This window comes from Schistosoma mansoni, assembly GCF_000237925.1.
Source record: "Schistosoma mansoni, WGS project CABG00000000 data, supercontig 0230, strain Puerto Rico, whole genome shotgun sequence".
Classification (NCBI taxonomy): Eukaryota; Metazoa; Platyhelminthes; class Trematoda; order Strigeidida; family Schistosomatidae; genus Schistosoma; species Schistosoma mansoni.
Genome location: NW_017386096.1, coordinates 13,613 through 26,335, shown reverse-complemented (window position 1 = coordinate 26,335; position 12,723 = coordinate 13,613). Strand labels below are relative to the sequence as shown.

General features: G+C 37.4%; 1 pseudogene across 1 annotated transcript in view; it reads right to left on the bottom strand.

Annotated features, from left to right (window-relative positions):
* Nucleotides 1-7,331, bottom strand: part of Smp_199200 — a 61,797-nt pseudogene extending 54,466 nt beyond the window's left edge. Inside the window, exons 1-4 of the mRNA in view lie at nucleotides 7,133-7,331; nucleotides 7,037-7,096; nucleotides 6,669-7,002; nucleotides 276-360 (exon numbers count right to left, since the gene is read on the bottom strand). Of these exons, the coding sequence occupies nucleotides 276-360; nucleotides 6,669-7,002; nucleotides 7,037-7,096; nucleotides 7,133-7,331 (678 nt within the window). The remainder of the gene's footprint in view (nucleotides 1-275; nucleotides 361-6,668; nucleotides 7,003-7,036; nucleotides 7,097-7,132) is intronic.
* Nucleotides 7,332-12,723: the final 5,392 nt, after the last annotated feature.

Genomic DNA, 12,723 nt, shown 5'->3' with positions numbered 1-12,723 from the left:
AGATCCAAACAAACAATACTAAGTAAATTTCAACTTCACCCCATTGCACATGCAAGTGGCTTTCAGGACTCAGTAGCTGAGTGGATAACAAGATGGCGTTTGAAGCGAGGGTATTGGGTTCAAGTCCCAGAGTAAACATCAACTCTGAGATGCAAGTACATCCAGTTGACGAGTCCCAAATAGGACGAAACGCTCGTCAAACTGGATCCCACTGTTAGTCACTATCCATCTTTGCTTACCAATAACTTTGTTTGTTTTCTCATTGCTTTTTTCAGAATTAACAGAACAACATGATTATGTTACACTACTGGAATTGGCACGTAGTTTTGTCTTTCAACTACAACATTTAATGGTAGACAGGTGAACGTTTTCCTTAAAAAAACAAAAAAAATTTGTTTTATGATCTCCATTTGATTGGTTTATTTGTCTAGAGGTTTCTTTCCTTTTTTATATTTTACTTCAAAGATGATTGTAATTTCATTTTGTAAAATGTCTATACAAACAATAAAACAAACATACTGACTTACTTACTCACATCTGTTACCCTTCATAGAGGAGCTATAAGCCACTCATCAACATTTTTCATCTAATTCTATCCTGGACAATCCTTCCCAGTTATTCCCAGTTACTATTTTATCTTTTTCATGTTTACTTTCAATTATTGATGTGTATATTCTTTGACTTTACCTCCCCCCGCTTTTTCTTTTCCTGTTCAGGATTCCCAATTCAATGCTTACTTCATGATATAGTTTGATGATTTATGAAATGTATATTCTATTCACTTCCAAGATCTTTTCTGATGTTCCTCTCCTACTGAACGTCGGTTTGTCCTCTCCTATAATAAGTAAAACAAACAGAGAAGTATCTCTTCTTTCTTTGTATTTGTATTATAAAATTTAATTGATCAAAAGTACCGTGATACTTTTTAAATGTTGTAGATGTATTCCCCCCCCGTTTTTTCCTAAAGAGTTATTTCCTGCCATTTTTGTTCAAATAAGAAACTCTTTATCATTAACAGTATCATTGCGTTTGTATTATAAGTTCTTATATTGATTGTAATGAATATTTGAGAAATGTAAAAGGTGAACTTGATATTATTTTAATGCTTTAATTACATACTTTGTATACTTTGTTTTTATCGGAAGGGGGTTTTGTGGAGATTTTAGTAATTCTCATAGATGGAAGCACCGAACTGCCGTTTCGTCTTATTGTGTGACTTCTCATCAGTGTGCATCCACAATCCCACTTCATGAAATTCCAAACCAAGACCTATCAGTGTTACGCGCAAGCGCTTAATTTCTAAACCATTGAGACGGCCAGCATCCAATAGTGTTAATGTCTAACTTCAACCAATCCATGAAGTTGAGTGACACATCCATCATTGTCTTCACTATCTCAAAATTGATCTGGTTGAACTCCACTGGTCACTGTTTCTCATTAAAACTGCAGGACATATCTCTTGACGCCAGTTACTAGTAAACATATGATTATTATCAGAAAGGGGTTTCGTGGGGATTTTATCAATTCTTTTAGTTGAAATCATGAATCAATTTAAGCTGAACCAACATGGAGAACCTGGAGGCAATGCACGGCTGTTTCGTCCTGTCATGAGACTTCTCAGCAGTGTGCATTCACGAGGAATCCCACAATAAGGCATTAATTTGCCTCAGACGGATATCTACATTATATTCTCTCCCAGTGTCGTCTACTCTACAGGACTTCAGCACAACTCAGATCAAGAACACGTAATTAGCTCGACTAGAAAGTAAATATATTTCCACATCAAAACTCGACACAATCCAACAACAAACAGGCAATCAATCAATAATAATAAATGATAAGGATAGGGGAATGTATAACTCATCTGACACCTATCTACAGTTCTGACTAAGCAGACAACTAATCATTATCATTCTCGCCCACACATCAGTTTTCCTACTTCATGTAACTTGGAACAGATATGACTATACTGTTTGTTGATAAGCGTGGGGTAACTTTATCTCCTATTGATTGGTGTTATGACTTAATGATGACTGTTTGTGATACAATGTTTATATGATGCAGTATCCATAGCATACTTTTATGTAAGGAAATGGCCTACTTGTAAGGTGAGAAAGATCAGGATGTGATGAGCATTGTTGATGCAACACTAATGATGAATTTATTATGAAAATTTACGTTGAGCTACCTCAGAATTTAAATTTACAACAACTTCTGTTATATCATTTTGCAAGTGATTATTAAACATAAGTAAATGATTAGGCCGAAATCACTGTAGTATAATACCTCACACCCAACAAAAAAATAATTTTATAGTTGAAATCATGAGTTACCTGTTGTGAGATAGCAACTCACTGAAGACAACGGTGGATGGTTGCTCAGTATCGTTGATTGGTTGAAGTTAGACATTAACACCGTTGGATGCCGGCCGGTTCAGTGGTCTAGAGGTTAGGCGCTAATGCGCGAGATTGATAGGTCCTGGGTTCGAATCTCGTGAGACAGGATCGTGGATGTACAATGGTGAGGAGTGCCACGATGGAACGAAACGGCTGTCCATTGCTTCCAGGTTTTCGATGGTGGTCTAGATTTAATTGGCTCATGTTTATGGAGAAATTGCACGAAAACCCCGAAATTCCCTCAGAACTTTGAGGATTTCACCGATATCACAGAAAAGCCTGACAATTTAATAAGTTTCCAAAGGTTTCCACTCATCTATTTCATTTGTGGCAGTTAACTTTGCAATATGAACCCAATTCCAAAACAATTTAACCATAGTTTATGACAAGAACTTCTTTGTCGCGATTAATCATGATTGCCGTAAATAGAAGACCGATGAGTTATACATGAAAATGTTTGTCAAAGTTTAATGAAGCAAAAATTATCTAGTAATACATAACTTTTTCCAATTCCTAACAACCGATCATGTAGTTTGTATAAGTACATTAGGTTGATGTTGAACATTCATTCACAATGTTCTACAAAAAATAAAGTTACTCTTCAGTAAACAAGCAAATTTCATAACACTCATGCAACTTACGAATCCAGAATGCCATGTAAAAGACTGATTATGTACAAATGGTTTAACAACGATGTATTCTGAATAAAAAACTTATAGTGACGTCTGTTAACACTTGCGAAACGAGCTGAAAATCAGATGAACAAGATATAATTATTTCGGTACAAATGTTCATCACAAACTAATATAAAAAACAGAAAACGGTACTAAATCATATATCTAAAGTGCATTTCGCTCACCCTTTCCTTTGATCGCCACCCACGCTTATTTACATTATCTCTTGCGCCATGTAAGAAAGTCTGGCTTGCAACATCCATGGCCAGTATTATTTCTTTTGCTGGAAAAGTCTGTGGTGGACCTCAGCGAAAGAGCTTAGTTAAAATATAACAATACGCAAAGTTACCAACAATATACCAAAAGAATTAACACTACAAACCTAAGCGTGTGTCTATGATTAACGCAAAAGTTAACAAATTACAGTTAAATTATAAAAAGGTATATTGAGCAACAAAATGGTAACAGTGTTATGAAATGAATGTAACTTGTAAGCTGCTTTCTGAGATAACAACCACAAATAAGCTCACTTGGTTAACAAAGGTTCCTCTGCACGTGATGGCACCAACAGCAAAATAAAGAAGATTAGATCCAGTAGTATTATTCAGTAATGATCCGGGCCAAATCTCCAACGTAGTGTGGAATCGCCTAAAAGGATGTTATAATACTATTATGATCTTCAACCAAAGGCCGTGGCCGTTAAAGCAGAAGAATAGACGGCGGATACGTTTATATTTTAAGAATCGCGGTAGTGAAGAAGTGTTATATATAACCAAACAAAAGTATTCATTTCTTCACCATTGATACAGAAAAACAATAGATGTCGAATATAAGTGTGGTTACATATTAAGTGTGACAACTAGGAAAAATATGTGATCTTTAATTTGTTGTTACAAAAAATCACTAGATATGAATGTCACTATAAGTCGCACTTCAGAAACGTGAACACGAAACATCTACAAATATATTGAAACGGTAATGTGAACTTTGAATCGTCCTGTCGAATCTGTAATTACTTATAGCAACCATCCTATAATCAATTTCGATCAGGGTTAATTTTGGTTAAGCCTTTTTTATTTACTTAACAGATATCGTTATTTGGATAATAACAATTTGCATATTCTCTGTACTGTATGACCACTAGAGCACACGACACTCTAGTCAAAATGTTGATTGCTTAAGTATCCTTCTTCATATATTTATGCACGCAAATCCTATCATCAGCTTTTGTTTTGTTTTGCTGTGCCCCTATTAAATTTGACTATTAATTGCCTATGTGATTGCTTGCTACTCATTCGCGTGCTGCTCGCTCGTTGCTTGCTGATATTCGCTCATGTGCTTGTAAATTTCGGGTCTGCGTCATTTTATAATAAACTGTAGTTACTGCTTCTCTGTGCCTTCTGGTTTCATGCGCCGTAAATATTGGAATTATAACGATTATCAAGGTGAAAGATTAACGAAGTATGGTACTACATACTGATACCTCGTCTATTTTTAGTTAGACGTTAGGTATGGGTGATAGCTAGTTCCACAGTCAGCACGCAAACTAGACATGCTTTAGTTGATTTGCGAGGGTTATTACATACGATCTCGGACAACCTTGACACCTGAAATTTTATAAGCACCAGTCACGACATACCAACTGATCACGAAAGTTATGCGCCTCCAAAGCGGCTACGCAGAATCAAGTTCAGCGAACTGAAACTGAAAAATGAACTACGATTGCCTGTCTTTGTTCGAAAACTCTAACCAACAGTTGTGGCCAATCCTAGGTCGCCCAGAGGGTTCATGACTTAGTGAAGTATTCATAGTTTGGATCTATGGCGGTGAAGTAAAACATTCTGGTTTCAACGAAATGTCCGCAGCACTTGTAACTAAGTTACAAGAGTTGATGACAGTAGGCATTCATGTAGATAAGTGTCAGACACATATGACAGTTAAATTAGTAGTTGTTATTTGTCACACTACAGCTCCGAGCTGCGTCAAGTGTGCTGTTGGACATAATGGTACCGCTGGCTATGACGAATGTCAGGTTCTGAACACAGCTACGCTTCTTGATAACATAAAGTGTAAATATCGTAGTTTTTTCACTTTTGCACAGATTCATTCATATAGCCACCGAGTTGATCTTACAGCCTCACTGCAGAGAGAGTGCACTGCCCGATTCCGCTAATCCTGATATTTATTGTTGATCTCCTAGCAAATCTGAATTTGTCGTTTCTCATTTATTCGAACGATGTCAAAGTATGGAAAACCATAAGGGTTAGGAGTAGAAATCGGGGAACACTTCAAAGAGATCCAAATCTGCCAGAGACGTGAACTGTAAATGACGATCTAAGCCTCAACACTTACAAATACCAAGCTGTAGGTCATTAACGTTGATTATCTGTGTCGAATGCGTGGGGGCCTACTTCAGTTAAACGTGAATGGTGTGAGGAACCAACTAACTTCGAAGTCACACCTAGCTGTCAGTACCTAACATGGATTATCTTTTTTGTCCCGACAGCTCGATGATTTGGCTAAGACCCAATGACATTTTACTGGCCCTTCAAAAATACTTTTCTAAGCACCTTATAAAGTTACCAAACATAACTTTCTATGCGTGCTTACTCCAGATATCGCATTTACACCCCCGATGAATAATGTGTTATAGGGTTTGGGGGTAAATCTACTGTAGGTTGTCCATGCCAGCAGGGTCTGTTGTCAGCAAGCCACATAAGGCAAGTTTACACCACAACAAGAAATCCAACAGGATAGCTGAACTCGAGGGTTTTTGTAGGGCCACGTGAAGCAACCCTCTAAGGTGCGCTTACCAAAGTGGACACTCATTCCAGTCACCACTCTTTCATAATAGTAGTCTATTTAGTCTTCTACGTATTCATAGATGATACCATAGCTCGTCCAAAAACTAGCTTCAAGAGACTTCTGAGAGATCACTATCACAATAATGAACTAATTCCTTACAATAGGAATGGTGGATAACTAATTGAGTCAAAACAAAATTTCGCTTACTGTATGCTTCGTGATGCCGAGACTTGTATTCGATCTTACTGATCAACATTCTCTCTGGATTTAATGGATTGCTTGAAGTTAGACGTTAACACCGTTGGATACCGGTTGACTCAGTGGCCAATAGGTTAAGCGTTCGTGCGCGAGATTGGTAGGTCCTGTGTTCAAATCTCGTGAGGTGGGATCGTAGATGCGCACATTTGAGGAGTCCCACACTAGGACAAAACAGCCATCCAGTGCTTCCAGGTTTTCGATGGTGGTCTAGCTTCAATGGACTCATGATTTCAACCATGGGAATTACTAAAATCTCCACAAAGCCTCCTTCTGATAAATCCATCTAAGCCAAGCTCTTTCAATGTTCTTCAACATCAAAACCCATTAGTGAAATAAGGCAGTTGATTTACACTCGATCGTAAAGAAGGTATTTAGTTTTTTAATCCATTTTAGTCTCCCATAAATTTAATTGAGTGTCTTTGTGTTTTTTCCAAAGACTGAAAAATTGAAGAATGTGTTTTCATTCACCGAACTAACTCGTGATTTTTCAACAATTGCGGTACTATATTTTGATTATGCTTCAGTGTCTTGATAGCCAGAAGGTTTCTGCTGATGTCGATATGGAAGCTCGAAGTACTTACTATACTCTATCTTACTTAGTAGGTGTTCCAGATATCATATCAGAGGCGTCTAATTCTGATGGGACTTCCCGGACGTCTGTCCGAACACTAACAAGGACTCGATGTAAAAAGCCCGGAAGTGAATCCAGTTATGTTTCTGGTCTGCCAAAAACAAAACCAGCATCTCAAACAAGGAAATCTATGAGATCACGAGTTTTATCGAACAGAGGTCGAGGATTGTATGGTAACTACAATGGTAAAGGAACCGCACAAAAATCACGTTCCCGACGTCATATACTTAAAAGAGAGGTAATTTGTATAATAATTCCTTAGTGTTCATCAGACACAAAAGTTGGGAAACCCTCCTGCTCTTATTAGCCTTCGCAGTTGTGTCTACCATGAGGTTGATCGTAATTCCTTAGTAATCTCTCATTTCTAGAATGTTTGGTATCATGTGGGCGATATAGTTTCGCTATTGGATGTTGATGGTGAAGTTTTTTATGCCCAAATAAGAGGTAATAAGTCGTTTTTATTGATTTAAATATTAGGACTGGCTACTGATTTGGTTGGTGATAGTTGTTGCTTCTTAACTTGGCTGATCCCAGCTTCGGGTTGCAGGGATGAAGAATTTCGACCATCAGATTACATAATAGGTTATTTGTTTTCTCTTACTTCTTATGTTTATAGGTATGGAGGAAGACGTACTGAGGGATCTGCGTTGTTGTAAACTAGTGTGTCGTTGTCCTTCTGATTATTTCCAACCTATTGCCAGCCCATATACTATACAGTCATTTAAGTAAAAAACTTCCTAATCATGTTTCTTTAACCGTGGCACTTGTGTAAATATGTACATATAAACTGTAAAAATAAATTTTCGCCCTTTTTTAATTTGTCACTATTTTAAGAAATATACTGTAAATTCTTTATAAAATCTGAGTTTTACCTTCTGTATATATGTTTCTGTCACTGGTATTTACCTAACAATACGATTGTTGTCACAGGTTTTCACTGCTTCATTGTTGCTTTTGCTTGACAGTTTGGTATTCAGGAAGTATATACGTTTTCTTTTGTGATTCAGAGCTTCACTGTGAAACGCTGATCTCTGATAGTTGTGGTGGGCTTCTCACTTGTGATTTTAGTTGGAAACCAGTTGTCTGGGCCACTGAACAACAACTCTGTTTTCTCCCAATACATCCTGGTCGTCGCGTTTTTAGGGATCAAACTGATGTGAATTTTATTTGATATTTTAATAAAGTACACTACAAGCTGTCTCTTTCGAGGGATATTTTGTGACTGGATTTTTAAGTTCTAAATGACATGTGACAATTTTAATTGATAGGTCTACTCAATCTCACTATACCTTTATTTGACTAAAATTCTCCATGTATTCGTGTAGATCCACACTGATCATGAAAAATGATGAAATATAACTCACCAAATGTGAGTGATAAGAATCTGTTACATAAAATTGCGAATCGTTATCCCGTCCGAATCCTCACCATACATTTAGAACGTACATGTTGCTCATGAGCTTATAGCGGAGGCTAATAGATCAACGTTTCACTATTGTGATGATCCCCAATGCAAATCACTGTCCTGTGCTTTAAACAATTAACCTTTAATCACTAAATTTCCGGTTGAAAATTGCATCAAAAAGTTGGTCCATTTTATAATTTGATTTTTATAACTAGTTTAACCCACACTATCAGAGGGATCTCAACTAGGCCATTGAGGTACATGTATTCTATGAATTTATATGAGGTGATGAGATGGTTATCAAAATTATGTGATATATTTGTGCAATATGTTTCGAACAATCTGATCGCACATATGCTTGTTAAGAGATCATTTATAAAAAAATATAAGGTCAACTAGACAAATTAAAAGGTAAGGGGAGACGAAGATAATAATAATTACGTACATGAGAACAGTGTGAAAACCACGCTGGGTAATAAATCAGTATTACTAGGGTAGGTTAAGGATAAGAATAAATTGTTTTTAAACATAGAGGGAGTCAGTTTTCGTATAACCAAGGCCTCAACAGAACTTAGTATACACCCTTGAAAACTTTTGTATAGAACTACAAAGGCTAACTTGATATCAACCTTGTTACTGGTCTCAACCAAGTGTTTCTCAGTTGAGGAAGATATTGGTCTGTCCTGTGATTTTATTTGATCATTGGAATTCATTTGTGTTTGTGGTAACTTAGGTATGTGTTCTGCCACCCCTACTAGCGGCTCACGACCACTCCTATGCACATGCTTCTTCGCATACATGTAGATTGATAGACACAATAGAATGTAACAGTCACTTACATGCTGTTTAGGTTTTTGGTGAAACATGGACCTTGAATTTGCAATAATGACGTGCTGGGCTGCACAAAATGTTCTATTAGTAGCTAATTTGAGTCTTCGTTCCAACATAAGACTATTTGGATCACCTCTAAATGGTAAAGGAAGATAGACTCGTTTTTTAGGTTCCAAAAACGTCACAGAATTCATCGTATTGCTACCTTTCCAACGGTATATAAATTTCTATGAATAACTGTTATTAATGTTTCAGTTAAGAGTTTCGTGCCTCGTTCTGTAGTATCTAGTACAAATACGATAGATCCTATTGAATAAGTCCTTTATTAATCCACGTCTGTAATGGATTGTACAGTGACTATGGAGATTAAGGTGTCCATGTCAGCTTTCTATATAAAGAACGTTTGATGGAAGTATCGTTTCTCCTACTAATCATTATGTATAGAAAAGGGAGCTGCTTATTCATCTCTTCTTCGCATGCAATATAAATGTGCGTTGAATTATTTTAACAAGCGGTTGAATGAATATAAAGAATCAGTTGTACTTATTTGTGATTAGTAAAATCCTTCCTACTGAGTGGAAATAGTGTTTTTTTTGAGAATATGTTTTATTCCGTCTATAGTTGCATTTAGTCATTACTAATATCGGTCACTCAATGTATATACGGTTGATTTCAAATGATAAACTACATTCTTTTCACTGAACATGCTTTTTGGTGACGAAATAAGCGCTTAGTTTATTACTATGAACTATTAAAGTTTCTACTATCTATTACATCATATGCAAAGATCTTACTTACTTACGCCTGTTACCCCTCGTCGAGGAGCATAGGCCGCTCACCAGCATTCTCCATCCAACCCTGTCCTGAGCCTTCCTTTCCAGTTGATATTCATCCTTTTCATATCTGCTTCTATTTCCCGGCGTAATGTGTCCTTTGGCCTTCCTCTTTTCCTCTTCCCTTCCGGGTTCCAAGTTAGGGATTGCCTTGCAATGCACATTGGTGATTTCCTTAATGTATGTCCAATCCACTTCCAACGTCTTTTCCTAATTTCCTCTTCAGCTGGAACCTGCTGGTTTGTCCTCTCCCATAAAACGCTGTTGCTGATAGTATCCGGTCAATGGATGTTGAGTATTTTGCGTAGACAACTGTTTATAAATACTTGTACCTTCCTGATGATGGCCGTAGTAGTTCTCCACGTTTCAGCTCCATACAGTATAACTAACTGTCTTGACGTTCGTATTAAAGATTCTGACCTTGAAATTGGTTGAGAGTTGTTTTGAGTTCCATATGTTCTTCAATTGTAGAAATGCTGCCCTTGCTTTGCCAATCCTCGCCTTTACATCTGCATCCGATCCTCCTTGTTTATCAACGATGCTCCCCAGGTACTTGAATGTCTCCACCTTTTCCAGAGTTTCGCCATCAAGTGTGATTGGGTTGGTGTTCTCCGTGTTGCATTTGAGAATCTTGCTTTTTCCTTTGTGAATGTGGAGGCCTATCGATGTAGAGGCTACTGCTACATTTGCTGTCTTCATCTACATTTGTTCGTGTGTATGAGAGAGGAGGGCTAGGTCATCTGCGAAGTCCAAATCATCTAATTGATTCTGAGAAGTCCATTGTATTCCATATTTCCCTTCAGATGTCGAAGTCTTCATAATCCAGTCAATCACCAGAAGGAAGAGGAATGGGAAGAGTAGACAGCTTTGTTTGACTCCGGTCCTTACTGGAAATGCATCTGTCAGATGTGCAAAGATCAGTGAATATTATTTCTTATCATTCAAACTATCCTTTGCAAAGTGTTCTAACTACATTTTAGAAATGATGAAAATCGTGTCAATTGTTGTCCTTGGAGGGGAAGGGTTGAAGACAAGTAAATATTCAATGTCAGCGGATTGTCACTATCTAAACTAGTTTCTAAATATGTACTTGGAAGTCACTGTCGTCGGTGTTAGGGCTTACAGTTGTGCAAAGAAATAAAAATTTAACTCTTATCTATCCTAATGCACTTGTCTTCTATGAAGACATTATCTAGTCTAAGATTGCCTTTAATATAGTTCTCATATAATACTGGAACTAAGTAGTTTAGGGTTTCACTATCAAACACCCCCCAACCATCAATATTTAAGTGGTTAATATAATACCTTAAGTCTTTGCAAGACAGATGCATGCATACAGTACTGCATGTGAGTTACTAGGTAACGAAATACTTCGTGTTATATTTATTTATTTAATTGAACACAGAAATATTGGTACAAAGGGGAACCAGATACATATGCGCCACACAAATCTTATTTGATTTGTGTGAGGGCTGTGATACTGCCCAGGTGCTCTTACCGAAGCAGGTAGTTTTCCTAGGGGTCCACAGCCCGAGTCTTTGACCTAAAGATCTGATCTACAAGGCAGTGGAGCTTCATGAGGAGATGTAGTACCATGGCAACCGGTGACCAGCGATTGATTCATACGCCATTTTTTCCTTCAGTATACTGGAGCCAGCCCATATGCACCATTGGTTTGGAATCAGGGTTTTCCAACTCCCCTAGGTGGACTTTTCGTGTCCACCAACTGGATTAAAGCGCCGGATATTCGCTTTTCGTCCTCTCGTAAACAACACCTCGACTGTGAGAAGGCAGTGATTAGGACTTCCCTGTCAGAGGCTATATACGCGTGGCCATATAAGAACATTTCGAGAGAGAATGCAGACTCTCCCCACTCTCGACCGTACCAGGGCATTTGGGGGCCTTCGTGTTCTATACATTGCACTACCCTTTAACTGACTAACTATACATCATGAACAATAATGATATTGTTTTATCTAGTCCTTTTGATGAATAGGTGACTTGAATTATAGTCTCATATCATCATTTATGTATGCGGGTTGCTAAACCGAACAAAAGACTTTGAATATGTCCTAGTAAACATACTTTCAAGGTGATTGTTAGGATATTCACAGGAATATCCCAAAAATTATCTCGAATGTAAAGTAGTATGTTTTTAGACTGTTCACATAATTCGCATGTTATTTCCTATTGTACAATTATTACGTAACTAAACTATTCATATTCGTATTTCTCTTATCATTAGCTTTATTTTGATCTTTGATTTATTATCATACGATTCTTGAGTTATACTCAGTTATTGATTACTTTGGTTGTATAAAAACCCAGTATGTTTGTAAATAATGATTTATACCACTGAGGCTGTTATTGGTGTTTTGGACTTAACTGGCTGGGCTAGGCAGATCGCAGGACCGGTTAGCACTGTAGACTGCTCGTACAAGTTTCGTGTCACTGTTCCAGTCGATAATTCTCTACTCCCTAATTGGCGGTCTCATCAAGTCACCCAGCAACTAATCATCCACTCGGACACAAGTTATAACAGTGATTCAAGCTTATGTCAATGAATTTCAGTCAGTAGTATTATCATTTTTATAGCACTGGACATTTGGGAAGTTAGTTTCGAGATCCTCAGGTTACCTTCCACTGATCGAATCATCCCGTGTCGATTGTAATGCGGTAGTATTTCGTTTGCAAAGTATTTATTTCACTGTGATATGTAGACATAGTTATTTATGCAAACGACTCAGTTGATAAATCGATCACGCGAATTCGATCAGTGTTATGGACTAGGACAAAGATAACAGTGGGCACTGCTATGTGACCAATCAATTGTTTGAATTTTCGTATGGCTAAGCCTTCAATAAACCTCAGTATACGCCCCTCTTTTACA